At 37.0% G+C, this 25,774-nt stretch overlaps 2 protein-coding genes across 2 annotated transcripts; both read right to left on the bottom strand.

Annotated features, from left to right (window-relative positions):
• Nucleotides 1-116: 116 nt before the first annotated feature.
• Nucleotides 117-19,895, bottom strand: sort1a (sortilin 1a). Its single transcript, XM_043252690.1, has 20 exons — nucleotides 19,513-19,895; nucleotides 11,333-11,392; nucleotides 9,320-9,393; nucleotides 9,037-9,139; nucleotides 8,311-8,472; nucleotides 8,168-8,241; nucleotides 7,165-7,214; nucleotides 6,575-6,702; nucleotides 5,799-5,943; nucleotides 5,061-5,216; nucleotides 4,880-4,986; nucleotides 4,325-4,427; nucleotides 3,822-3,993; nucleotides 3,291-3,481; nucleotides 2,998-3,187; nucleotides 2,778-2,894; nucleotides 2,480-2,588; nucleotides 1,990-2,102; nucleotides 1,765-1,885; nucleotides 117-1,674 (listed from the first exon to the last, which is right to left on the bottom strand). Exons 1-20 carry the CDS (start codon nucleotides 19,768-19,770, stop codon nucleotides 1,660-1,662), a joined length of 2,448 nt encoding a protein of 815 aa, XP_043108625.1. The 5' UTR covers nucleotides 19,771-19,895; the 3' UTR covers nucleotides 117-1,659.
• Nucleotides 19,896-20,872: 977 nt separating this feature from the next.
• Nucleotides 20,873-25,624, bottom strand: psma5 (proteasome 20S subunit alpha 5). The gene is made up of 10 exons (XM_043251698.1): nucleotides 25,505-25,624; nucleotides 24,899-24,941; nucleotides 24,558-24,624; nucleotides 24,342-24,468; nucleotides 24,188-24,255; nucleotides 23,999-24,106; nucleotides 23,842-23,900; nucleotides 22,846-22,948; nucleotides 21,326-21,412; nucleotides 20,873-21,236 (listed from the first exon to the last, which is right to left on the bottom strand). Exons 2-10 carry the CDS (start codon nucleotides 24,925-24,927, stop codon nucleotides 21,159-21,161), a joined length of 726 nt encoding a protein of 241 aa, XP_043107633.1. The 5' UTR covers nucleotides 24,928-24,941; nucleotides 25,505-25,624; the 3' UTR covers nucleotides 20,873-21,158.
• Nucleotides 25,625-25,774: the final 150 nt, after the last annotated feature.

Genomic DNA, 25,774 nt, shown 5'->3' with positions numbered 1-25,774 from the left:
AATACCTGTTTTAATAAAACAGACAATACTCCTTTTAAAGTCCTTGTGAATTCAACTTGGTGCATCAGGTTCCAAAACCCATTTGATTCAAATCAAGCCAGTGAGCATGGACTTTATGAAGTTATTTTGTTTTTATTTTGTTGGCAGTCACATTTAATGGTACAGCATTTTACACATGACTTCAGAAAAGCCAAGTTCACCCATCCCAAACCTGAGGACCCTGTTTTCAACATGCAAACCCATCAATGAAATGTGTGGTCCACTGTCATCTATAACCCCTGAGGTATCTATTTTATTTTCTGTGCAAAAAAAAAAAAAAGGAAAAAGAAATGGACTCATATCTTAATGAGCTTACTGACTACAAATTAGCTTATGAGTTGACAGTCAATATAAACCAAAAAGATAGACATTTTCATATTTGATTATTCTGCTAATTAGATGCACTTAATGTTGTTGACATCCTAATAAAGGATGAGTTGTTCTGGAAAAAAAACAATGTCACAATTAACATTAAATATTGTCTTGTTATTGAATATACAATTATTGCTGACTTAGCAACAAGGTGTCAGACTGATACCACATTACTACTACATCTCTAAGATCCATAATGTAAGGTGCGCCATGTTAAAATGATTGAAAACCACGCAATGTGCCATCTTTTCTTGCAACAAATGACACTGTACCATCAGAGAATAGCATTGGTAATACTGAAAAGGAAGAATGCATTATTACTTGTGCATAGAAGATATGCCAAGTGCATAGTATATCTAAGCACACAGCAATGGCAGGCAACAAAACAGAAGACAAAGTCAAATTTCATTTATGGAATGACTAAAGCTTGACTAAACTAGTTTCCTAAAGGTCTGACCTGTAATCCTCAGGATGTTATGTTAGTATAATAAAGCCTACAAACTTTATAAACAAGTCCCAGTCTATCGTGAAGCTCACATGTGAAGCTTCCAGGGAATATTAAATATTACTTTTATACACTTCACCTTCATCCACATTTACTCTGAAAATAATGAGCAGGCTATTTTCAGAAGATAATTCTATTTTTACAATGGATAAAAAAAAAAACAGACTTCAAAACCATCCTAATATGAAAAACGAAGAAAACAAAGCTGAAAATCCTTTGGTGACGTTAAATACCTGATGCAGGAAACCAGCAATGAAGAAATAAGCACTTACATCAGTTTTAACCACGCTTCAAAGCTCGTGTCTGATGCATCTTCTTTTCTGTAAATTATACTCCAATTACGGCGGCCTTCAAAGTACTACTTAGTTAAATAATACTCCTCGGCCATCGGATTTTGTGCATCAACTTGAAATATATGGAAACATAATTGCTTCAAATCCTTTGTGCATCCCAAACACATAATAAGAAGTGATTAAGAAGACTGAAACTCTTTCAGAAGAGGATTAGAAAACTCCATCGGGAGCAGTTTTTTACGAAAATGCGCGTTTTTCTCTATTTCTGTCCTTGCATTCCTTGCCGAATAGCTGAAAATCTGTCCCCAAGTAGCCAGAAGCAAATCGATTGGTCAGATTGTGTCTCATGTGTGCTGGAACGCAGATACGCACGCGATAGAGGGTCATGGCAAGGGTAGGCATTGTGGTTTCTCTCTTTTTAAAACAGTCTTATGATGATCCTTGAGTCTGTCACTCTAGGAGGTCCTACGGATGTCAAAAATATAACGAGAGGATTAATTCGGAGGCTCTGTGGAAATGAGTATTGTGTTTTTACCAGTGAGGGGCAGTATGTACCTCATCTGAATCATCATGGTAGTGTGTCTTGCCACCCTCCAGTGTGTCCAGGTCATCCAGGCCGTCGATACCGTTAGCTTCAGCGTGCTGCTGTAATACGGAGTACCTGTGCACCAAGAACCTATAGAAGACATAAAAAACAGATATAGCAGATAATGCTGTAGGAAACACAGGAAAACACAATTCATGCTCGGCTGTGTGTGATGTTAAGAAGGGGGCACAAACCTTCCTCCACAGACATATTTTTTGATGAAAATAACGCCAGCAACGGCACTGATCAACAGAACAGCGATGACCATGGCGATTATAAGAGCTGTATTGAATGAATGCTCTGGTGTCTGAAAAATGCATGGGAAATGATTTTGTGGCATTTTTTTAAACATGCATAACAAAAATGCATTTTATAATGCTCATATTGAGCAAAAATGCATTCAATTGATCAAAAGGGACAGTAAAAGACATTTATGTTGTTACAAAACTATTGAGCAGCACTGCTTTTTTAACACTGATAATAATAAATGTTTCTTAAACAGCAATTAGAATGATTTCTGAAGGATCACGTGACACTGAAGACTGGGTTAAATGTTAGAAATTCAGCTTTGCATCATAAGAAGAAATTGCACTTTGAAATCAGCAAGACAGCTCTTTTCAATTGTAATACTATTTCACTACATTACTGTATATTTTAACATTAATAATACAACTAAAAACCTACCAGTATCTCTGTCCTCAGCAAATTACTAACGCATTTCTTACTCAGATCAATCTCTTTTCGTTCTGGAGTTATTCCTCCTTCACAGTGATCCCCGGGAATTTTCCGGTAACTACGATCACAGAAAGTAAAATGTTTAGCATTTAAATAATTCTGTGACAAAAGCATACGCAACTTTGCATATATGAACCGGTTCAGTAAATCTAAAATCGCAGACTTTCCAGCACGGCAATATATGCGAGACATAGCTTAGAAAATTTCGAAATGACTTTCGCGGACTGGAAACAGAGAGGTTTGTCACCCGCTGGTCTGAAGCTGCTCTTTGCGTCCGTGCAGGCAGAACTCCAGTGAATGGCCAATAAGGTCGGGCTGCTCCACGCACACAGAGCTGTTTTCCGCATGATAGAATCCAAAGTCGCTGCAGGAAAAGAGACGATGATGGAACGCATGTCATGAACTGTATAAATGATTCAAACTGTACTTTTCAGGAGTGTATTTGATAGGTTTGTACGTATTTGTACCACTGAAAGTCGGTGAGAGTACAGGGACAAGTCGTGGGGTCCTTGGTGACAATGTAATCCCGCCCGTTCCAGCAGACAGAGTCCTTTAGTAACCGTAAAAACCTTTCCTTGTATCCCAGCATGCACCCATCAGTGGGGTCGTTAATATCGCTTGAGTGAGCGAGCCACTGGATGTAGTCATTCTCTTGACCTGCAGCAGTAGTGTTTGGTTAGTTCAGGACACTGCTTAACTGCTTAGCATCCCGTATGGTTTTATATTCGTTAATACTTTTTACAGATATTATGTCACTCACAGTCTCTAGAGACCAACTGCCTGAAGTCGACAGTGACAGAAACCCAGTACTGATTCAGGACGGTCTCCCTGTAGCCCCAAAGGCTGACATTCATGGAACGGGCACCAGGTTCCGATGCCAGGCCAGTGAAGTATATTGGATCATCGGTGAAGTTATGCACATGCCAACACTGACCTTCATCAGTGGAAAATCTAGCAAAAATAAATTTTTAAAATTTTCATTTGAAAGGGTTAATTCACCCTCGTTCCAAACCTGTAATACGTTCATCTTTATAAAGCAAATGAGTTGCCCATGTGACATCAGTGGCTCAACCTTCATTTTATTTTTTTATTTATTTTAATTTGTGTTTGCAATGACATCCCTAACACTTTCAATATATAAAAATAAATAAAATATAAATATATGTAAATGTAAGTTTATTTACTTTTTTAAAAATTAAGCGATCATCCCTACATTCTAATATTTTTTTCTGTTGTTAATTTAATTGCATACAAATTCAACATGTCAAGAAATTCAAATCTTAAAGCTCACTTGATCTGTGATATGGGGTGCGAGGGGTTGTGCTCCACCGCTACAAGCAGTCCTCCCGAATCCAGTATGGCGTAGTGATGGGGGCCTTTCAGTGCCTGAAACCATGTGTAACCCCCGTCATCAGACACATACACGTCTGGAGAAAGCACAGAAACTGCACCTCCCACACTCCCTGATGAAAGAGCAGATGGAAAAGAGAAATGCAGCAGTCCTGTAAATAGCAATATAACTATTAATCTATTAATAACGTAGAATTTTATGTGTATACACACACACACACACACACACAGGCATGAATAAAAAATCTTTATATAATTAGAATGAAAATCACAGGGAGTTTTTCCTTCATTAAAAAAAAAAAATTAATAAAATATAAACTCTCTTTATTATCCTGAAAGGTGGAGGTGGTGAAAATGGTTATGCTAAGGTTTACACAGAATGTGAGTCAGGGATAGTTTTGCCTTATAGAAAGACATGTGATGGAGAATGTGGGCTGTAATCACCATGTGCCAGGATGAGTCCCACGGCATTGGGCTCGGAGAGGGGCTGCATGGGCACGTTCAGTTTCATAGAGATGCTGTAGGAGGCATGAATATGCAGACTACACTGCAGAAGACAGAGATGCATATGAGATTAACACGCAATAATTCACAATAATTCCTTACACACACACACACACACACACATATTTCAGGAACAAAATTAATATTTTGTCATACATTTGCATAAAAACATGAACTTATCCACAACAGAACTGATAGTAAGACTGAAAGCATTTCAAAATGTATAAATTGTTATTGTTATTATAGCTTTATTATAGCTCAATTCGAAATAAGAACAACTACAACACTATTTAAACACCAGGAACATATAACATGTTGCAGCTGTCCTGCTCAAGGACACAATAATGATTTCTTATTGATCTTTTTTTTATTTTTAGGGGGACCAAACCAGAATCCTTTTGATTACAGGCTCTAGTAACACGCCATGCGTTCTCCGTGATTTACGTGTAAAATAACGTTCACATTCTGGCTGTGTCGTTTCTGTGAGGCTCTCACTTTGTCCGGGTGCTCAGTAGTAGAGTCACACTCTCCGTTCCAGGGTTTCTGTAGTGGTCGCCACTCTCCACCTTGATTAAATGTGATCACTGTCTGCACAGAGCCATCTGGAGAGAGAACACTATGAGATTTATGTAAATTCTTGCTTAATGTACTGTTATGATTACAGTCAGAGCCTTACCCACGGCGAGCACACTGGTCATATATACGCCCCTCAGAGAGGTGATGTTGGTGAAGTCGGTGTCTCCGCCTGTAGTGGTGTACAAATGACGTTCCAGAGACTTGGAAAACACTATACCTCGATCATCCGACACATATATGGTACCAATGCCGGAGTCTGATTGAGTAAAAACAATCGTTAGTACCCAGGTACTGATGTCAAGGTAGAATATTAATATAAAAATTGGCTGGCCTGGAATATTACATAGCAGAACATTCTTGTATTAACAGTTTTTTTTTACAATAAAGTACAAATCAGTGCTGTTATTGCTACCAAAATCAACCAAAATAACATTAATAGAATTTTCATTACTTGAAGTAAAGCTTAAATAAAGTATAAATACTGGATAAAACTAAAATGTTGTAGTAAAATAAGTTGAAGCTGAAACACAAAACTTATTGAAACTAAAAATGAAATAAAACTAAATGACAGCTATATAAAAACTGAAATGAACTATAAAAATAAATAAATAAATAAATAAATAAAGCAAAAATGCGTATACAAATGTGTAAAACAAACTATAATTAAAATGGAAACTGAAAATATACAAAGCTAACGTGCTGAGTAAAAGCTACAGCTATTGCTATAAGTACTTTAAAAGGACACAAATATTACTAGAATAATACTGATCCAAACATCAGGTCTTAGTAATATGAACATTGGAGGTTTATTTTGCTGTACAATAAACATTCGCTTCACCTCCAGGTTCGTCTACGTGCATGAAGACCATATCAGTGTTTGCGGCTAGAATGGAGTAAAACTGCTCGTGTCCAACGGTGGGGAGTTGAGCCATATCCCACGTCTCCCCCTGATCTACTGAGACATGAATCATGCGTGTGGAACCCTGCGAAAGAAAAGAAATGATTCTGATATCTGCATGTGATACTACAGCTCTAGTAAAAAAAAAAAAAAACTAATGTGATGCCTGGCTATATACTGCCTACATACAGCTACGTCTTGTTTTTTCTACTGAGAATTGATTAGGTGTAGTAAAGTAGGTGTTTTATTCAAAAAGATCATTGAAAGTTAGAGGGGCGTGGTTAATGATGTCATGCTCGTGCTCAAGCCATCAATCTGACATCATCAAAGAAGGCCCCAAAATGAAGGGGGAGGAGCATTTTCAGATTTGGATTAAAGATGAAGGCAAACTAATTTTTTTTGTGCATTGACAGTAAATTTAAAATCACACTGACATTAACAGTAGTGTATATGTTATCAATTAGGTCAACGTGTCTCTTTTTCGTGTAATGTAAGTAAACACAGTAAAAAAGAAAAGATTAGCCAACTTAAAATTTTAAGACAACCAGCATCAGCAGATTTTTTTTTGTTTTCTCAACCTGGAAAACTACAAAAATAAGTTGAGAAAATGCAAAAATCTGCTGAAGCTGGTTGCCTTAAAATGTTAAGTTGGTTCACCTTTTTTTCCCCAAGAACAGATTTATAATCTATACAGCGAAACTTTTGTAAGAGCTCACCGAGTTGGTCATGATTGAGGCAAAAACGAAGCGTCCACCCAAGCCAAAGGAATAAATCCTGCTTCCTATAGTTTTGAATGTTTTGCCATAGTCTACAGATTTCCTCAGCTCAAGCGTTCCCCGGTCACCTGAGAAATGTACAAGTATGATGAATGAGGAACAACAATCAGAAAGCATCCATCATTTCCAACACTTTTCATATGATCCTTAATGAGTTCCTCCACCCCAAAACGAAAATTGTCATTAAATCACTTACTCTCATGTAGTTCCAAACCCTTAAAGGCTTTGTTCATCTTCAGGACACAATTGAAGATATTTTGGATTAAAACGGGGAGGTTTGTGACTGTCCCATTGACTACCAAACAATTACTACTGTCAAGGTGCAGAAATGTACACCTTGTCAGTGTTTGGCAGTCAATGGGACAGTCACAAGCCTCCAGGTTTTCATCCAAAATATCTTCAATTGTGTTCCAAAGACAAATAAAGCTTTTACGGGTCTGCAACGACATGGGGTTAAGTGATTAATGACACAATTTTCATTTTGGGGTGGAGTAACCCTCTAAAAGTTATACTCAGATAAAGCCACTCACTGCAGGATCCATTGGGGTTTGTGGTTAAGAAAATGGTGTCATCAATTCCCCTAAAACGACAGGCAAACAGATACACTGAGAAATTTCCATCCGTCCATCCTTAATTCACCGCTGCAAACAAAAGCTTTATAGGATGGCAACTACAGATCTAACTAAAGGCCTTAATTTGAACAAAATCAAGTGTGATCGATATTATATTTTTGAGTGTTAGAACTGTAAAGCTCAAAGGAATAGTTGTAAATTGTGTTATAATGGAGCCACATATTTGAAAAACAAAACCACAAACATTCTGCCAAAGAGATTTAGTTGATTTTGTGAATAAAGAAAAAGTCTAGTTTGGAAAGACACAGACTATTTCAAAAACCATATGTTCCACCAAAAAGCTCTAATTTGATATAAGAATGAAATATGTTCTCGTGTAAGAACTGTAACCTCAAACCAATGTACATTACAAAAATGCAACTGCAATAGATCATGCTTCATTTGTCAGTCAACAGAAATTAACTGCTGTTAAAATAATTAAATCTAATTTAGCTCTAGGCAGCAATGAGATTCAAATCCACAACAAAGATTACAATCAGAAAGCACTTGGACACACCAATCACAATGACGAACAGATGTCTTTTTGGACAAAGAACTCTTGAATATTTCACAAAAAATACCAAGATATTTTCAAAAATGCATGCACCATTTTCCAGGATCGATGCACAGATTTTCATGAAGTGGGAGGCAAAGTTCCCAGGCTGCAGGGTTTATAACAATAAATCTTGGGAGATGTATTAAAAAGTTTTGTTTGAGACACTTAGTAGCTAAACATTACTGTGTTAGCATGCAGAGTTATATCCAACGGTTACTATATCTTGCATAAAAAGGTAACTGCTTAATAAGATGTTCAAAGTTAGCCAGAGTTAGCTTCAATATGATCCAGACTCTGCCAGCATTCTAAACTCTGACTATATAAGACAACTGTTACTTATTAATTTGAGTATGTCTATGGTCATACCATTTCATGAGACATACAGTCTCATGGATCTTCTTCCAGCTTGCCCCAAAGTCTTCAGACAGCCATAAGTCATACTGAAAAAACAAGAAAACCATTTTAGTAACCTTTTTCCCATTAAATGAAAGTCTAATTGAAGTCCTTACGTTGATGCTGTAGACCATGAGTATGTTGCTGTCTCTGGGGTTGTATGTGATCTGCATTAACGGATGGAAGGGAAGCTCTGAGGTCACAAAGCTCTTGCCAAAGTCAACCGAACTGAAAATTTTAGTGACTCTTCCTTCAGTTAGATCGCCTGTGAGGATCACCTGTGGGTCAGATCATAAATCTGTTCAGTATTTAATCGAAACTCAGTAAATAAACCTAAAATGTTTTTTTTTTTGTTGAAAGAAGTCATCTATGCTCACCATGACTGCAGTTATTTGATAAAAAAAAATAATAGGACCATTTCAAATATCTTTCTATTGTAATGTATTTCAAAATGTAATTTATTCCTGTGAGGCAAAGCTGAATTTTCATCATCATTACTCCAGTTTTCGGTGTCAGAGGCATGAAACTCTAGCTGGGGTAGTTTGATTAGGTCTACCTCAATCTGATCTATGACATCATTATCACATGGCACAGCTGATTGGTTCTCTCCTGTATAAGTAGTCAATGAGCTCTCTGCTCGACATTCAAATATATGCGGTTTCAGAAGCCCTCCTCCTTCCCCAGTTCCACCTGTATAGATCTGCTACGAGGTGATTCATGTATGCTATGTCATACTCAGGTCTAAATGTCACATCACACCAAAGACACCTTTGTTAAATTAAAATAACATTTTCAGAACAGTTCCATATTACTGTATACTCTATAGAGATGTAAATCTTTACCTTCCCAGAATTTTCGGGACCAATCGCGATGCCGAACTCTGTCTGAATGAAGGTGTTGTTAATGAGGTCGGTGATGTCCTGGAATGTCTTTCCATAGTCTTCACTGACCCAGAACAGATAAGAGCGAGTTATGTATAATGTGATGGAGCAAAACAAAAAAAAAATCAACCAAAGATGTACCGACATTAGACAAACACTGCACTGAAAGTGGAAGGAATTGTTACACTCTAAGAATTAAAAATGGCTAAATCACTCCAGCTAGTGCTCTGAAAGACACTCTTACCTTCTGTACAGCCTGGACTGACCAAACCGCATGATAAAAAGAGGAACCTGGAATGTGGTCAGCACCAGCAGAACCTGCACAGAAGAAGGACACAGTGAATATTTTAGCATGTGCATGTGAAAGACTCCGAGTGCTTCGGAAACTCGCGGTGCAGTGAAGCATTCATAGAGATTTAAACTCTGGCTCGGCTGAGATACCGCGGGACACATGCCTGGATTTGAGCACAGGCACAATCTCACCCTTCATACTTACTTTATCCAGCTATCACTCAAATTCAGGCACTTCCTGCTTGCAGAGAAGATTCTGATTGGACGGCGAGTCATTCTCATTAAACTCCTGTCTCTATCTTTTAAAGTCAAAACGAAATGGTATTTTGCAATCTATTCTTCTTCCATGATGTGACAGACACATTTCCCCAGAAATGAATCAATTATCAACATTAATCAACAGTCCACACTGTTTGGGGCGTTACTAAATTCATTTCATATTATATAAGAATATTATAAAACAAAATAAATAAATAAATGACACACGTTTAATGATTTGTGTTTTAAATAACCCATCAAAAGCAAATCTTTGTGCTATTTAGTAGATTTAGCAGATATATTTGCCGGTTATATTTTGCCCTCATCATGTCCCATCCCGAATTTGCATCTTTAAAAACATTGTATCAATTTTGATTCACGATTCTTCTTGCAAGAGAAATATTTTGAGAAAATTTGTTTTTACGAGCCTGACGAATAGAACAGTATTCGTTAGAGGCGCAATAAGAAATTGTCAGAAAGGTGCCAATAACGACACCTCAAGAGTAGAAAAGGCGCCTCAAAAGACGCCACTCTTTGAAAGTGTTTGCACAGAGTTAACAGAAATGTATTTGAGTGTTGTTGTTGGGTGAAGGCTGGGCTGGAGGAGTAATTACAGCTTGTACATTCGTAAAGGGATTCGGCCTCTAGTGTTGTTGGCTCTAAATGACGGTTTGAGGTCTTGTCAAGCTAGGCTCTGAAGATCTTTCGGCCTCTGAAGCTGTAATTCAGTTGTTCCAGTTTCACGTTGACATGTGATTGTAGAGGCCACATTCCTGAGAGTCGGTTCATGAAGTGACAGCAGAACAGCTTAGTAGCTAAATGACTTCGCTACTGGCTGCTGGATACTGAGGATACTCAGAAGGTTGTTGGTTCAACTCTCAAAGCAGTAAAAAATTTCAACCAGGGCCCAAATATTTCAATGTGCTATTGAGAATTTATGGGAGATATGGAATAAATGTGGATATATTTAAACATGGTTTGAATATGAAGTCAGTATGTTTTGTCATGGCATTTTTTTCAAGCACTGTATTTTTTGGGTGATATTTGCAAAAAATAAATAAAATGTAAAAATGCAATTTGTTTGGTTTCAATTGTGCATTAAAAGCAATGCTGCTACGTCGTGGTGGGTTTGTTATGAGGATTGACCTAAATTAAAAAAATGTTTGTTGTGACATTACAACATTTGCTCATTCGCTGTTTTATATAAAATACCACTTTGCATTTCACACTGAGAGTATAAATTACACAACTGTTCAAAAGTTAGGTTAGCTAACATTTTTAAAAGATTTTTAAAACATTCTCAAACACCTTCTCACCAAGGCAGAATTAATTTGATCAAAAATGTGTTTATTAGAATATTATTACAATATTTTCAAATGCATTTTAAAATGCCATTTCTACCTGTGATGCAAAGCTGAAATTCTAACATCGATCATCCAGTCTTGAGTGTCACAGAATCCAGAAATTATTTTAATATGCTGATTTGTTGCTCAAAAATTTGAAAAGTTGTGCTGCTCAAATAAACAGCATTTATTTGCAACTTAATGCACACACACACACACACACACACACACACACACTTTAATTGCTGTTAGAGTTGATGTATGCAGAACAGAATCTACACTTTACCATACCTTGATCCATTTAAAACTGGATATTGTTCATATAGGGTACTTTATTCTTATCTTATCAGTCAAATTTGACTTACCCCTGTGCCGTCTCCAACCCAGGCCAGAGACACCGTGCCACTCAGGTCATTGAAATTATGCTGAAAAAAAGATGTAGAGACATATTAAAGATTGCACAACTGCAAAATAAACACTGTACTGTAGTCAAAATTCTGGAGATGGATGTTCTTAGTAATCCCCGTGCACCGGTAATGTGAACTCATCAAATTTTCTCTCCAAAAATAACCTGCATAAATCAAATAAATTCAAACTAAAGCAAAAAAGGTGATTTTTATTAGCCCCGCTCTAAAATCCCTTTCATTGTAATATTGTTGTCTCTCCCGCTCTCTCAGTCCTAATGCAGGTTTGTTTTCATATCGCTTCTGTGGTGAAACTAAACACCACATGCTGTTTAACTGTAGTCCACAGGGATGAGATTGCAGGCTGGAATCAGACTAAAAATATAAAGCAAGAAAAAATACTAATGACTCAAAACAGAACTCTAAACCACAGCTTTACACAGCTAAAAACAGAGCAGAAAAAAAAGCTGTCACACAAATACAACTAATAAAATCTTATATGAGAAAAAAATGCTTTAGAATGAAAGGAATTCGGTGTTATAGACAACAAATAGCATTTTTATGCACATTTTATATTTTGTTCTTGGAAGAATTTAGAGTTAAATCGGTTGAGACATTCTTGAGATTTCTTTTAAAACACTTAGTCGTAGTGCCTTTTTATCAGAAAAGCAGGATATTTCTCCATTTCATCTCATTATGGGTTACCAAGACATTAAAGAGACCCTTCAGGGAGTTAAACTGATCAACAATAAGCTAAAAAAACACAACATTTATGTTAGTAATACCATTCAGACGGTCCAATAATAGGCCACTATGCAAACACATTTACGGTGCTTAATCAGAAAAATCCTGGTGATTCTAGGAAGAAAAACACAAGTGCTGGGGATTTATCTTTCCACTAGGAAGCTGAACCATGTAGCGACATGCACACAGAAACCACTGCTGATTCGACAGATGGCTGTGCCGCTGTCAGCCGCCCCACACTGCTAGAGAATGTGTGTGTTTGTGTGTAAGGGCACATTTAAGAGGACAGGCCCGCTGTCATTCGAGTGTGTAACCTCCCTTTCAGTTTCATTCGCTGGAATGCGAGACCCAGATGGTCTGTGTGTGTGTGTGTGTGTGTGTGTGTGTGTGTGTTAGAGGAACAGAGCGAGTGCCCCACATTTTCATCTGCCTCACACACCGAGAACAAGAGCGCAACTGATGTCCAAGAGATTGTGGGAGAGAAAAGGAGGGAAAAGAATAAAGGGAGTCCAAACACACATAAACGGGCTCCGCTCCAAAAGCTTGTGAGCTCTTATATGGAACCATGTAAGTGGATGCTGCACACAGACAGCAATTCCAGCTTTGTAATGAAAAATCGATTCAAATCGAGTGTGTTGCTAAATGCACATACATTAGGGTACAACTGAATTTTAATTACAGCATTCTTATGTTAATCTACTTGAAATTATTCAACCCAATATCATGGCAAATCGTTCATTCATGAGGTGGCTTGTACAAAGTTTTGTGGGAAAAAAAATAGCGTTTTATGAGGAGGTCGTAGGAATTCATACGAATGATCAGCCCCTCGCGAAAAATATTCGGAAACAAACGAGCGAGGTCATATGAATTACGAACAATACAAATAAATAAAAGAGAATAGCAGGATTGTAGAATTTGGTTAAAAGTAATGTTGTTGTCATTTAGAACAGACTGTGTCAGAAATGTTCCAATGATTTTTTAAATGGTGCCTATGTAGGCAGCTCACTGTGTTTTGGAACAGAGCCACGCATTCCTGGGTGTTTTTTATTTAATGGAGGAAGATAATGTGGTAACAGGGGTGTGATCAAAAATATGCCAAATATTAAGTATATAAAAAGCAATAGAGAAAGGTTTTTTAATACTTGTATACGAAGCTCAAGATAATGACAATGAAAATTTGTTTAAACGATTTGTTCAGAAAGAACTGTATACTAGTTAGTATATGAAATAATACAAAATAAAAAAAGTTGGAACTGAAAGCAAACACTCAAGTAAAGAAAAAGCTTTTGATATGGTGGGCAACACCCAATTCACACATTAAGATCCATTTTGAGCATCTCCTCTATTATTTTATTGTCCATATGGACATGTTTGTCTAAGGAGGCCTCCACCCTACACCTTTCTACGGATCACATCCTCTCTACATTTCTGTAATTCCTCAAAAGCCCCTAGGGATCAATGACCATGTCACAGAATACTCTGTTTTACACTTCTGCTCAGTGATGACATCGCCTTACAATTTTTACACATGCTTTTTTTTTTTTCTTCAAAAGCAGCTGTACTCGGTCCAGGGAAGCAAAAGAACCACAGCATTTTTGAACCTCACTAGCATCCAGGCCCATGGAAATTTTTTGGACTCTTACAATCCAAAGTGTGAACAAAAGTTTCCATGTTACCAACCTAGCCAATGTCCTTCTGATGCAACCCACCTCAAAACAGCCCCAGAATGGTACAAGTGTTCCAGAACAGCAAGAACAAGTCATCTAAAACACCTGCACAAACTTCAGGGCCAGTGTTCCCTACTCTGTAATGTGTCTTTGAATAATGAGGTTGCCTCTCCATTTCTTGCCATATTTAAACCAGAAGGAAAGAAACATGCTGACATCTCTGCCCTGGCCAACAAAACAGGCTTGCCAAGAATGGGTTGGACCACGCCAACAAGTCTACACCAATGGAGGATTAAAGGGTGATGAGAAGACATTGTGAGCATACAATGTTCCTTCAGTTTGAAGAAGACCAAAGAAGAACACATGACTCAATGAAAGGCCTTAAGCAAACTCTATGACTCTGTTCTAACTGCAGTTCAAATGATGGTTCACTCATGAGTCCATGCTTTGATGATGTAATGCTTAAAGGTTGTTTGTTAGTTTTGGGATCTGCAGAAATAAAACAAACAAAAAAATTAATTGTAATAAATTAAAGTTATTATTTTGTTTAATTATTTACTAATATATATATATATATATATATATATATATATATATATATATATATATATATATATATATATATAACCTTTCATTGGATAATAAGAAGTTTAAATGGTTGGAAATTTTGTTATGAGTAAATTCTTATGAGTAAAATATCTCTCAAGTATATTCGTATTTATATTCCCAATTTTGAGCCCACCAGGGTGATTAGGAAGATGAATTTATCCAGCCATGGCTTCCTGTTCCACATAAATATAAATAGGAGGGAAAACAATGTCCAAATTCTTTTAATCATCCATCACAATGACAAAACCAAAGAATATATTTGTGTGCAGCAAAAGATAACTGATCTTCACAAATAATTGGCTTAAAGAAAAGAGCTATAGCAGTGACATTACCATTTTAACCATCAGGGAAATAATTACAAATTTCCAATCAACACAAAATGTTACAAAACTGTCGACGACATGTGTCTATATCGTCCTATAATGCACGGTGAGGAGGAGAGTTTGAGTGGCAAAAGACCACAGATGAAGAACTGCAGAAAATAGTTGAGTCTCGGGTCAAATATCCAACAGCCCCTACATAACCACCTGTTGTTTGGGAGGGTTTCAAGAAAAATTCTCATTGCTCATCCAAAAACAAACTCCAGCATATTCAGTTATCAGTCATGACTGTAACTTCAAATGGGACTGGCTTCTATGGACAGATAACACTAAAAAATAAGCTTTTATCATCAAACACTGGGTTTGGTAAACACAGGGATAAAAAGTACCCCATGAGTACAATGAAATATACTGCTGGACATATTGTTCAGACACATGGCATTATGAATTCTATCAGATACCTACAGATTAAAAAAATAGTGAGAATTATAGAAAATTATATAGAAAATGCGCAAATGTAGTCTTCAAAAAATATTGAATAAAGGGGTGCCGTTAAATGTGGCCAATGTGTATTAGAGAAAAACATTTATTTAATAATAATATTTCCCCTTGTTTTAAATTCTTATTGCCCAAAGAAAGGTTATTTTTATTTAAAAAAAATAACAAATCAAAAGGATTACCAATGCAGATCAATTTTCACAGCCTTATTTGTTCATATTTACCAAGAGTGCCGATATTTTGACTGTATATAATATGGGAGATGCAAAAGCTTTACTACTTTACTACTACCTATTCTTATTTTTTTTCTTGTTTATATAAATGCTTTGGCAATACAATATACAGTTCATCGTGCCAATAAAGCTGAAAAACAGAATAAAGAGAAAAACAGAGAGAGAGAGAGAGAGAGAGAGAGAGAGAGAGAGAGAGAGAGAGAGAGAGAGAGAACCACTGTGCCAACTGTGACAGTTTTTTTCAGATAAATTAAAATTCCTTAGACCTGCCATGGTTACAGGAATGCATTTATAACTACACATTTAAAAATATTTACATCTGTGTTTTTGTGTAAGTTTGTGACTAGTCTGAGGCATTGGTACACAACCCTGATTGACTGTGTTGTAATCCTGGAATCAGACCCACCACTATTAAACGGTTTGCAAACTGGTCAGAGATCAGCACTGATTACAAAGATCTGGTGACCCAATGGGGATACTTGGAGAGAAAAAACATCCTGCAGTGAGAAAGCCAAATAATAATAAAGCATGTCCGCTCCACTAAGACTTGGATGGGCCACCTGAGTGTGGGGCCATAGGGTCCTCAAAATCCTCCAGAACAATCAAATGGCAGACAGGCTTTTCCAAAATATATGAAATGTACTTCACAAATGCCAAAAATGTATAAAAATTACAGTATACAAGCCTATTACTTTCCATCTATGGTCTCAGCTCCACAAGTCCTCTCCTGTGGACACGTTAAAACCACAAGGAACGTCATTCGGGTTGCTTTTCTGGCATCTCACCAACACTGAGCATTTCAGAGAGGACAGAAAATGTTTTCAGTGTATACATTCTCCCCATGACTGGAAAGGGGAAAAACCAGGACGTCTTTCCCTTGTATTGAACTGGTAAACAGTCTTTGAACCTCAGGTCCAGCCAAAGGAAGCTTTAGACTTGATCCAAATGGATTCACAGTACTAATAACAAACATGACTTCAGGAGGACCAATAACAAGCATAACTTCTTCTCTCTAGACGGTAAAAAATAGAATAGGAGTTTAATAAGAGACGCGACTCAAGTGGGTCTTAAAATAAGTTCTATTTAGACAGGTGGGCAAATGCAAACACGTGAATTAAAAAACATGCACAGAAATATCTTGGAATCAAGAACTTAAACCATGTTTTCTTAACTGGAAAGCTATGGTGAAATGGGTAAGAGGTCAGCAGTTCATTAGATGGAGCTGTGTTTATGTTTTCATTGGACTCACATAAATAACTCCCCACTGGCACAACATCTAGAGCGGAGTCTCAAAAAGTCTTCCAGCCACCAAAAGAACATCTCAAACACCAACTTCACCAACAAAGCTGTTTGAATTTGTGCACACTATAAGTTCGTCCAGACTTCATCTGAAGAATCTACAGGCCCTTGTTAAAGTGACTTTACTGTGAGCTTGTAAAGTTTCTAATTGCTCTGGCAGATCATAAATTCCGTCAGGCAGAAGACGATCAGCAGCCAGTTTTCACGTCGAGTGACCACAGAGCCTTGCGCAACACCATGGTTGGTTTGTTTGCACTTTTTGGACTGAAACAAATTTATACTTACACTCACCACTGTAAGCCACTTAATAATGCCTAGATCATAAAAAAGGAAGCTTCACTGATAACAAATTTAGTCTATAAATTACTGGTAACTCACTAGGTATATAGTACAGAACATCAATTCAACTAATTTATATATTAATGACAGCTTAAAGGCATACTAGTATATTTAAATGCAATCTGTTAAAAAAAATACATATATTGTATATATATATATATATATATATATATATATATATATATATATATATATATATATATATATATATATATATATATATATATATTGTATATATATACATGACAAGAACAATATAGAGATTTTAAAAGAAATTGCTCATCCAAAACTGTATTCATCTCTAAAACGCATCCACAATGTTTATGCGTTCTAGCACGAAAGACCAAAACACGTCACTGGAGAAGCCTTAATTAAAGATATAGTTCACCCAAAAATCTAAATACTCATATATACTAATAGTCATCATCTACTCACTCTCAAGTTGTAACTTCCAAAGACGTTTAGGTTCATTTCTTCTTTTAAACACCAAAGGGTCTTCTGATCTGTCCATATTTGTCTCCTGATTCGAACGAGACAAATTGTTGTGTCTTGCTTTCTGATAGGAGTAAGCTAGAATATACTGATAGAGAACTCAAGAAGTTTCGGTTAATTAATTCACGTATTAAATAATTGACTGGAGTTGTGTGGAGCACTGTGATGTTTTGATCAGCTATTTAGACTCTTATTCTGACGGCACCCATTCACTGCAGGGGATCCATTGGTGAACATTCTCACAGACTCTCCAAATCTGTTTAGATGGAGAAGCAACCTCATCTACATCTTGGATGCCCTGAGGGTGAGTAACTTTGCCACAAATTTTCATGTTTAAGTGAAAAATTATTATTGATAAAAAAATCTAAATATCCATTAATTAATATATTTGTCCATAATATATTCATGGACTAAAAAAAGTAATTTAATCAGTGCTTCCTCAATATTTCAGCATCTGGTTTCATGCAGACAATGTAGATAAGCTGGCACAGATAAACATCTCAGCAGTATGGATGCCTTTCACCAGGACCAAAAGTGAATAGATTAGCAAAACGCAAACATTTTCAGCTGAAGGAAGTGCTAGTTGCAAGCATAGTATTACAAATGTTGTATACTGTTAAAAAAGCACCACTGAGTAACCATTTCCACCTTAAATGAGTAAAAGAGTAGCCTTAAATAATGCTTAAGTGTCAAACTAAAGGTTCACATCAAACTACCCTCAACCACAGGAACTTTACATGTACAGTCGGAAGGAATTCTGCAGAACAAACCGCACGGAAGTTAATAAAAACTATACAAGCAGGTGAGAACTCAACAAGAACACGTTTCCGAGACGCTGCCTTCAAATACTTTTCCCACTGCACTGTTGTCATGCCCCAAGCCTTTTCCCGTTTCAGAAACATTCCTTTCTTGGAGGAAACATTTCACTTCAACAGTCATTTACGCTGGACGGAATGTGAAAGGACCAGAGCCAACAGCACTGGCCATAAAAGAACTGGCTCTGCGCGCTTTCTTAACAACAACAACAGTCCTTCTCTATCAGCGCACAGTCAATGCGATCCGCATCTGTTTAAATAGAGGATGCTTTTCACAGAACAGGAGTGATATGAAAGATATAGATTGGCATACATGTAGCTTATCGTTTACCGATAACGCCCGCCCAGCGAGAGGTCACGCCAACCTGCTGGTAAAACGTAATTGATGTGCTCGGAGAGAGGGCTAGATAAGAGTAATATATAGAGAAACAGCATGTTCGCTGACTTCTTAAGTCATGGGCTGCTGTAATGAACGAGCTCTGACTGGATCTGGTTAAGCAGAATCACCTGACCCTGTGGCGTCTGGACATAAATACAAAAAAAAAAAAACAGATCGCAGACACATTAGAGGCACATCAAGAGGATGAATGCATTCGTTCTTTTGGCAAAAGATGAAATCTGTGGAATGTCTTAAAGGAACATCAAACGCAAAAACACTGGCCCGTCGCATTATAAGGAGATGCACGCTGAGTTTGTTTTTATGATGCCTATTTGATATCAGCCATCTGGAAAACTTCACGTTGGTTGAGTGCTCATCGTGATAAAAGACTGAGAAGTAACGTTCACTTGCTGAGGTGATGCAGGTACGTTATTAGGTCATCTCGGACCAGAGGCCAGTAGTATGAGCTCACTTTTGTGATTTATGGCTCCTAGAAATTTAGGAAAAGCTTTCGAAGCGGAGGAAAAAAAAAAAAAGAGTAAATGTAAAAAAGAACTAAATATCTGAACATTACACAAAATAAACAGACTTTAAGCTTAACAAAATAAACAAGTTAATCATACAAAATATTTTTAGTAAAATAAATACGAAATTATTTTCACACACAAAAAAAACACCCCCCACAAAATTTTCAATTATATTAGATTATATTAATTATATTATAAGCGAGAGATATTCTGACCTACCGTATGAGTATTGTTTTTTAACGTAGAATCAAAGCCGTGCAATGACTGACATTGATTTTTTGCGGATTCTTCACTCCTTTTGATCTTGACATGGTCTGGCTCCTGTAAATCTTTCAAACTGAGCAGATTTCGTGATTTGTGTCTCTTCAGAAACATGGTTTGTTCACTCCTCCTGGAGCTGCTGGGTCTCTCTTCAAAGTCCGTGCAAAAAGCCGCTGAGAATAGTACAACCAAAACAAAGCAGAACGCGGCGCTCATGGTTCCCGTTCAAAGTGCACAAAATTCTTTTGTCTAAATATCCATAAATAGCAGGTTTATTGGTACCAGAACACAACGTGCGGTGTTTACGCTCTGACGCATGTCTGTAGTGAAGCCGCTGTTCACTCCGCTAAACTCAGGGATTGTTCAAGATTAAGGTGGGCGGGGCCGCTCGTTCATCACGCCCATCCTCATGAATATTAATGTTGTGGCGCTGACGTTGCCTGGAAACCCTTCAAAGCTGTGGCTTTGCTTATAAATATGAATCAACCAAAGGTGATGATACAAGCCAGCATTCCAATGTGAAATATTTAATATGAATATTAATAAGAAAATAAATATATTACTCTGCTATTTACCAATGGCGTACGCCTGGTTTATAAATATTGGACAAGTGTTTACTAAAGTACAAGTGGGTTAACCACGCCTTCTGCTGACCAACCTATTTTACAAATTAGACGGTGTGACAGTACCAATCTCTTCCTTCCGATTTAATGACAACTAAACTACATGGTTGAACTCTTTTTTTTTTTTGCCCCATTGCTTTAATATTTTTGCAAGCTTATATAATTATTACGTTGGAGCCATTATACCAAAAAATTGCATATTTATGGATATCACACGTAATAAAATTGTATATAAAATATTGTTAGTTATATTAGATCCATTTAAATTAAATATCTATCCTTCCATCCATCCATCCGACGCTGGCTCGCAAAAACCACCAAAACCATAAATGTTCCATGGATACTTCGTAATTTCCAACCTTAAATATTTCAAATGTTCATTTCTGATTAGTAATATGAATTGCTAAGGACTTCACTTGGACAACTGTAAAGGGGAATTTTTCTCAACATTTAGAGCAAGCACCCAGATTCCAGTTGTACAGTTGTATCTCTACCAAATATTAACAAAACGTACATCAGTAGAAAGCTTATTTAATCAGCTTTTAGATGATTTAAAAAAAAAAAAAACCCTTGTGACTGATTTTGTGGTGCAGAGTCACATATGTATTGTTCAAGACAATATATATAGCTTATATGAATTTTCCTTTTTATTAGCCTATAAATGTAATCTTGCTAAAAAGAGGAAAATAAACAAATTTTTCAACAACAGTTTATTGATTTGTAACAAAAAAAGACCCCCCGTGTATTTTCAACTACAAGATCTGCTGTTCTGTGCTTGTACAGAACTATAGAAATTTTGGGATTGACAGAAGAGAAAAAAGGAAAAAAAACAAGTATAAAGACAATTCCTGTCTGAACAGGCAAACCGTAGGATGCAGCCAGAATATTACGTATGCAATCGCTGTGTGGTGATTCACACAAAATTACACTGAATATTTCGTATTAAACATCAGTCAGGCTTTGCTGAGCTCCAATACAGCTCTAGATATCCTTGATGACATCCTCGAGCTCTTCTTTTGTGTACATGTGAAAGGTCTTGCCGGGCTCTACTGTGGCAAGCTGCAGGCAAAGACATGGAAATGATCAGAACCGTCATATACTTTTAACTTCAATTATATTTCATGTGAGGTAATGCCCTTGTGTATTACCTCAATGTTAGTGGCATTGAGTTTCTCCTCCATCACTTGTTTCAGGATAGTCAGAGAAGACTTAATGGCATCCTTTAACGTCATGGACTGTAAAAGATAAATATATTTATGAACATTTGGTAGAAACATCCATTGCTTAACTGGGATTTTTTTTTTGGAAGCAATTAGATTTAAGGGGGAAGTCTTTTGGAAACTGGCTGCTGCTTATTAGATTGCACGATCACATGGGAGAGTCTGGTGACTAAAGTTACACTAGTAGAGGCATGACATACTGGAATGGGAAGAAGGGTGGGGTAGATTAAAAAAGGGACTCTTATTTCCCAAGCACGTGGCTCACTTTGCTGCTGTAGTATTCTCTCGGGAGAAACACTTCTGCTCTGTGTGAATACCCTTTTGAAATAACTAGGGATGCAGCGAATGTTCGGCAACTCAAACTGAATAACTGAAAAGGCTTACTATTTGTAAATAAACTGCTGACCATCAGGTTTTCTAATACATGCACAAGTTGTGTTACTTAGCTGCTTGGCAAGAAAAGACAATGATAATGATAACAATAACAATAGCAACAGTTCTATTAATAAATTTATTATATCACTCACGCATAGTGTTCAAATTGGGATATTTTTCAATGTTTTCTCTTCCGCTCAGCAAGGCTGCACTTATTTCTGCATTAAAAATACGTCTGATTCAAAGACGGGGGCCCAAAAATGGCCCTAAATTATTTTTTCATCCAAAATGTAGATAAAAGTGTTTCTTCATTATAATGGATCCTCTGCAGTGAATGGGTGCCATCAGAATGAAAGTCCAAACAGCTTATAAAAACATCACAATAATCTACATCTAATTTACAATAAACACCAGTTTGTTTGTTTTTTTTAAGTAATTCGTAGCTTTGTAAAATTACGGTTGAACCACCGATGTCACGTGGATTATTTTACACATGTCCTTGCCTTGTTTCTGGATCTTGATCATGTAATCATCATTGCCGTTTGTGGGAGGTTTAAAAGCCAAAAAAATCTCAATTTGAGTTCCAAAGATAAGATGAAGGTCTTACAGATTCGGAACAAAATCAGGGCGAGTAATTAATGACAGAATTATTATTTTTTTCATCTTAGTGATAGATTCACTAATAAACACACATAATAAACTCTTTGCTTCGCACAATGTTAACTGATTGACTGGAGTGGTGTGGAAAAATGTGATGCTTATAATCAGCTGTTTGGACTCTGACAGCACCTATTCACTGCATAGGATCCAAAGGTGAGGAAGTGATGCAATGCTACATTTCTATATATGTGTTCTGTCATCTTCATCGTGCATGGACTGCAGGTGAGCAAATGTTCATATTGTAAGGGTAACTAGGTATGGATGAGTAGGGAAGTTTGTGCTTTTCAAAAGGATGCTGAGCTGCGCGTTTAAGTTAAGCTTCGAAACCAAGCAAACTACTATTTCAGCACTAACTTAACGCCATAAAGCCTTAGTGGAAATAGACATGAAGCAGAAATTGTGGGTGAATGTACCTTGTGGTAAACCTCCTGCAGAGAGCTCTGAGCTCCTTCAGATGCTGAGCCGATAGCCCTGGCATCGCACTGCACAAATGTGCCTGAGGGATCCATGTGGTATCTGTTAAAAAAGAAATGATGGGGGTGATTTACATACAAAAGTCTGTACTTGTACCTAATAAAAACTCAAAATGTAAAATTTAAATTAAAATTAATTTCTTGTAGAGCTACACAATTTCAGGGAAAAATACTATTGTGATTGCTATTCAAAACTTAATGAAAAAAATATTTTTGTTATTATAAATATAATTATAGAAGACTTTTTATTATTATTATTATTATTATAATTATAAAAGAAGTGCTGCATTCATGTCTTGTGCATGTACTTAATTAAATTGAAGACTTGGTGATAAATCTAAACGCTATCATGATTTTAGTTTTATTTAAAGCTGCAGTCTGTGCAAAATTGACAGAATTTATAAAATAAGCTAGTACACCTTAATTCAATTTTGCAAACTATGTTTTTTGGCTTGTCCTGAATCACCATTATATTTAGACTGGATCAGGTAAGTACCGCTGCGGAGTTTCCCTGTACCTGCGTGATTCGTCATAGACATAGAAAGACAGAGAAAAGAACCCCCGGCTACAATGTTCTCCTGCAAGACACATGCACTTCTGTTTATTAATCCCTATAGAGTCTAAATGTTTGGCTGCAGCTTTAAAAGGAATAGTTTACCCAAAAAAGAAAATTCTGTCATTATTTGCTCCCCCTCAAGTAGTTTCAAACCCGTATGTGAAACCCGATCACAACAGAAGATATTTTGAAAAAAAAAAGTTTGTAACCAGGCTGTTTTGGGTCACCACTGACTTCCACTGTATTGTTTCCCTACCATAGAAGTGAATGGTGACCCAAAACAACCTGGTCACAAACCTTTTCAAAGAAATTCATACAGGTTTGGAATTACTCGAGGGTAATACTACGAACAGTACTAAAGACAAAGAAAGTGTACTTACAGCTGAGGTCCTTTCTCATCGACACCTCCGAAAAGAAGGGCGACACCAAAAGGACGGCTCTAAAGATGGAAAAGTTGGATATTCGTAATCAAACCAGAGACAACTATCCTGGAGAGAACTGAAAAGTAACACCAAAATGTTAGCCAGGCGGTCATACCATAGCGCCGGGGTCAGCGTCCTCCTCTCCAAACTGCAGAGCGAGGTTAGACACAGCCTGCGTTACGCTCTCCACAGTCATCGTCTCGTTGTAGGTAAACCAATGGTTCTGCAGAAACACACGAATACTTAAACCATATGGCATTTGGCGCAAGTACACTGCATGTATGAATGGGACCCGTTCACTTACCTGTGTTTCCACTCTTGCTTTGTCAATGAGTGTTTTTGCATCAGCTATTAAGCCGCTCATGGCACAGCCTGCATTGACAAATGAACATGATCAATCATAACTAGTTGTATTCCACTTACCCAGATGAAAGTGTTATTTTATGCACTGGTCTTACCGATATGAGAGTCGATTTCTACAATCTTTTCAATGCTGCTGGGCTCCATAAGAGGAGAGGTTATTCGCTTCTCCACAGCGAGACACACTCCCTCTGATGTCTGAATGCCAATGGCTGTGGACCCCAACTGCAAAGACAAAAAAAAAAGACAGCCCTTGCATTAATTTCTTTCAAACCAAGAAGATTCAGACATTATTCTGGTAATAAGAAGTGTACCTTGATGGCTTCGATGGCATATTCTACTTGAAAGAGCCTTCCCTCTGGCGAGAAAGTGTTCACTCCTCTGAGGATGGAAAAAGATGTTCATATGAATACACTTTATTAAAATTGCGGAGTTAGTGCTGGTATTATATCATCAAAACAAAACTGAAAGTGAAAGTTCGACAAGAGCGTAACGTTATATGCTTGAATTATTCTTTTACAAAGAGATATGAAAATATCCTAAAATTATATAGATCAATGTGCTGCCAATGACAACACAAGCACGAAACAGAACCGACTGAGCATTCAAGGCAGTAAAAGAGTACAGCTTAGACAAAGGTCATTCTTCATCTTACCTGTCATACTCTGATCTTGTCAGGAACATTTTGAAATGCAAATCTGTAAATAAAATAAACAAGAACAGACTCTGAATATTTAACTCTAAATGAGTTAGCACAAAAAAACAAGAGCTTGCGCGGCGCGATTAGCGCTGGACTTCACAACCAATCAAACCCCGGCGTCCCTTATACTGATTGGACGATGTTAAGATAAAAGGCGGGGCTAATACTAAACTGCCTATTTGATTGGTCGAACCACCCTTCACTCAATGACAAGGCATGTTTCACTTCAATTCAAGTCATTCTTAGATGAGCTGTATAATAATACCTCATCGTATTTACTTTCAGAATTAACTTTTCTAAACTCTTAAAGGCCAAATTAGGCAGCTTTCCCATAAGGTTTCATACACGCTGTACATGCTTTATTTAGGCAAAACCATGTGAGAACTCAAACACATGAGCATCTAACGTTAGCTAACCGGTTTACTACTAAATAAACAACACACGGGTCGTTAAAATAACTTTACACAGTGTACTCTGTTGCACAAAAAGTTTTTGTCCGCTGATAAGCTATTTACTGCAGTACAGCACAACATCATAAAGTGTTTGTTATAGATTACTTACCTTCTGCAGTGGAGGGTGAGTTTGCTAGTTTCAACAGTACAGGAAGTGTTCACACATAATCGGCCGACAAACGCATTTCGGTTTAACTTAGGTTCCTACCCTATTGAATCCATCAAAAAAGTCCTTGAACACACTGGCTACGATTACTGTGCAATATGACTATCAATATAATATGTCTAGTCGTTATTTGTTGGATCTGCACTCTAAATAACTTCATTATTCATTATATATAAAAAGCCATTATCATTGTAAACATAAACACATTTTTTA

This window comes from Puntigrus tetrazona, chromosome 11, assembly GCF_018831695.1.
Source record: "Puntigrus tetrazona isolate hp1 chromosome 11, ASM1883169v1, whole genome shotgun sequence".
NCBI lineage: Eukaryota > Metazoa > Chordata > Actinopteri > Cypriniformes > Cyprinidae > Puntigrus > Puntigrus tetrazona.
Note: the sequence above shows the minus strand (reverse complement) of the source record. Positions and strands in the feature narration are given on the sequence as shown.

What these genes read in the sequence shown, in the direction of transcription:
- psma5 (XM_043251698.1), bottom strand. Translation starts at nt 24,927, where the DNA reads ATGTTCCTGACAAGATCAGAGTATGACAG. An exon ending in AAGCAAGAGTGGAAACACAG is followed by an intron (nt 24,107 to 24,187) that starts GTAAGTGAACGG and finishes GTGTTTCTGCAG; the next exon opens with AACCATTGGTTTACCTACAA. An exon ending in TCAATGCCACTAACATTGAG is followed by an intron (nt 21,237 to 21,325) that starts GTAATACACAAG and finishes CTTTGCCTGCAG; the next exon opens with CTTGCCACAGTAGAGCCCGG.
- sort1a (XM_043252690.1), bottom strand. Translation starts at nt 19,770, where the DNA reads ATGAGCGCCGCGTTCTGCTTTGTTTTGGTTGTACTATTCTCAGCGGCT. An exon ending in ACTGTATGTCTCATGAAATG is followed by an intron (nt 7,215 to 8,167) that starts GTATGACCATAG and finishes CTGTCGTTTTAG; the next exon opens with GGGAATTGATGACACCATTT. An exon ending in ACTCTCACCGACTTTCAGTG is followed by an intron (nt 2,895 to 2,997) that starts GTACAAATACGT and finishes CTTTTCCTGCAG; the next exon opens with CGACTTTGGATTCTATCATG.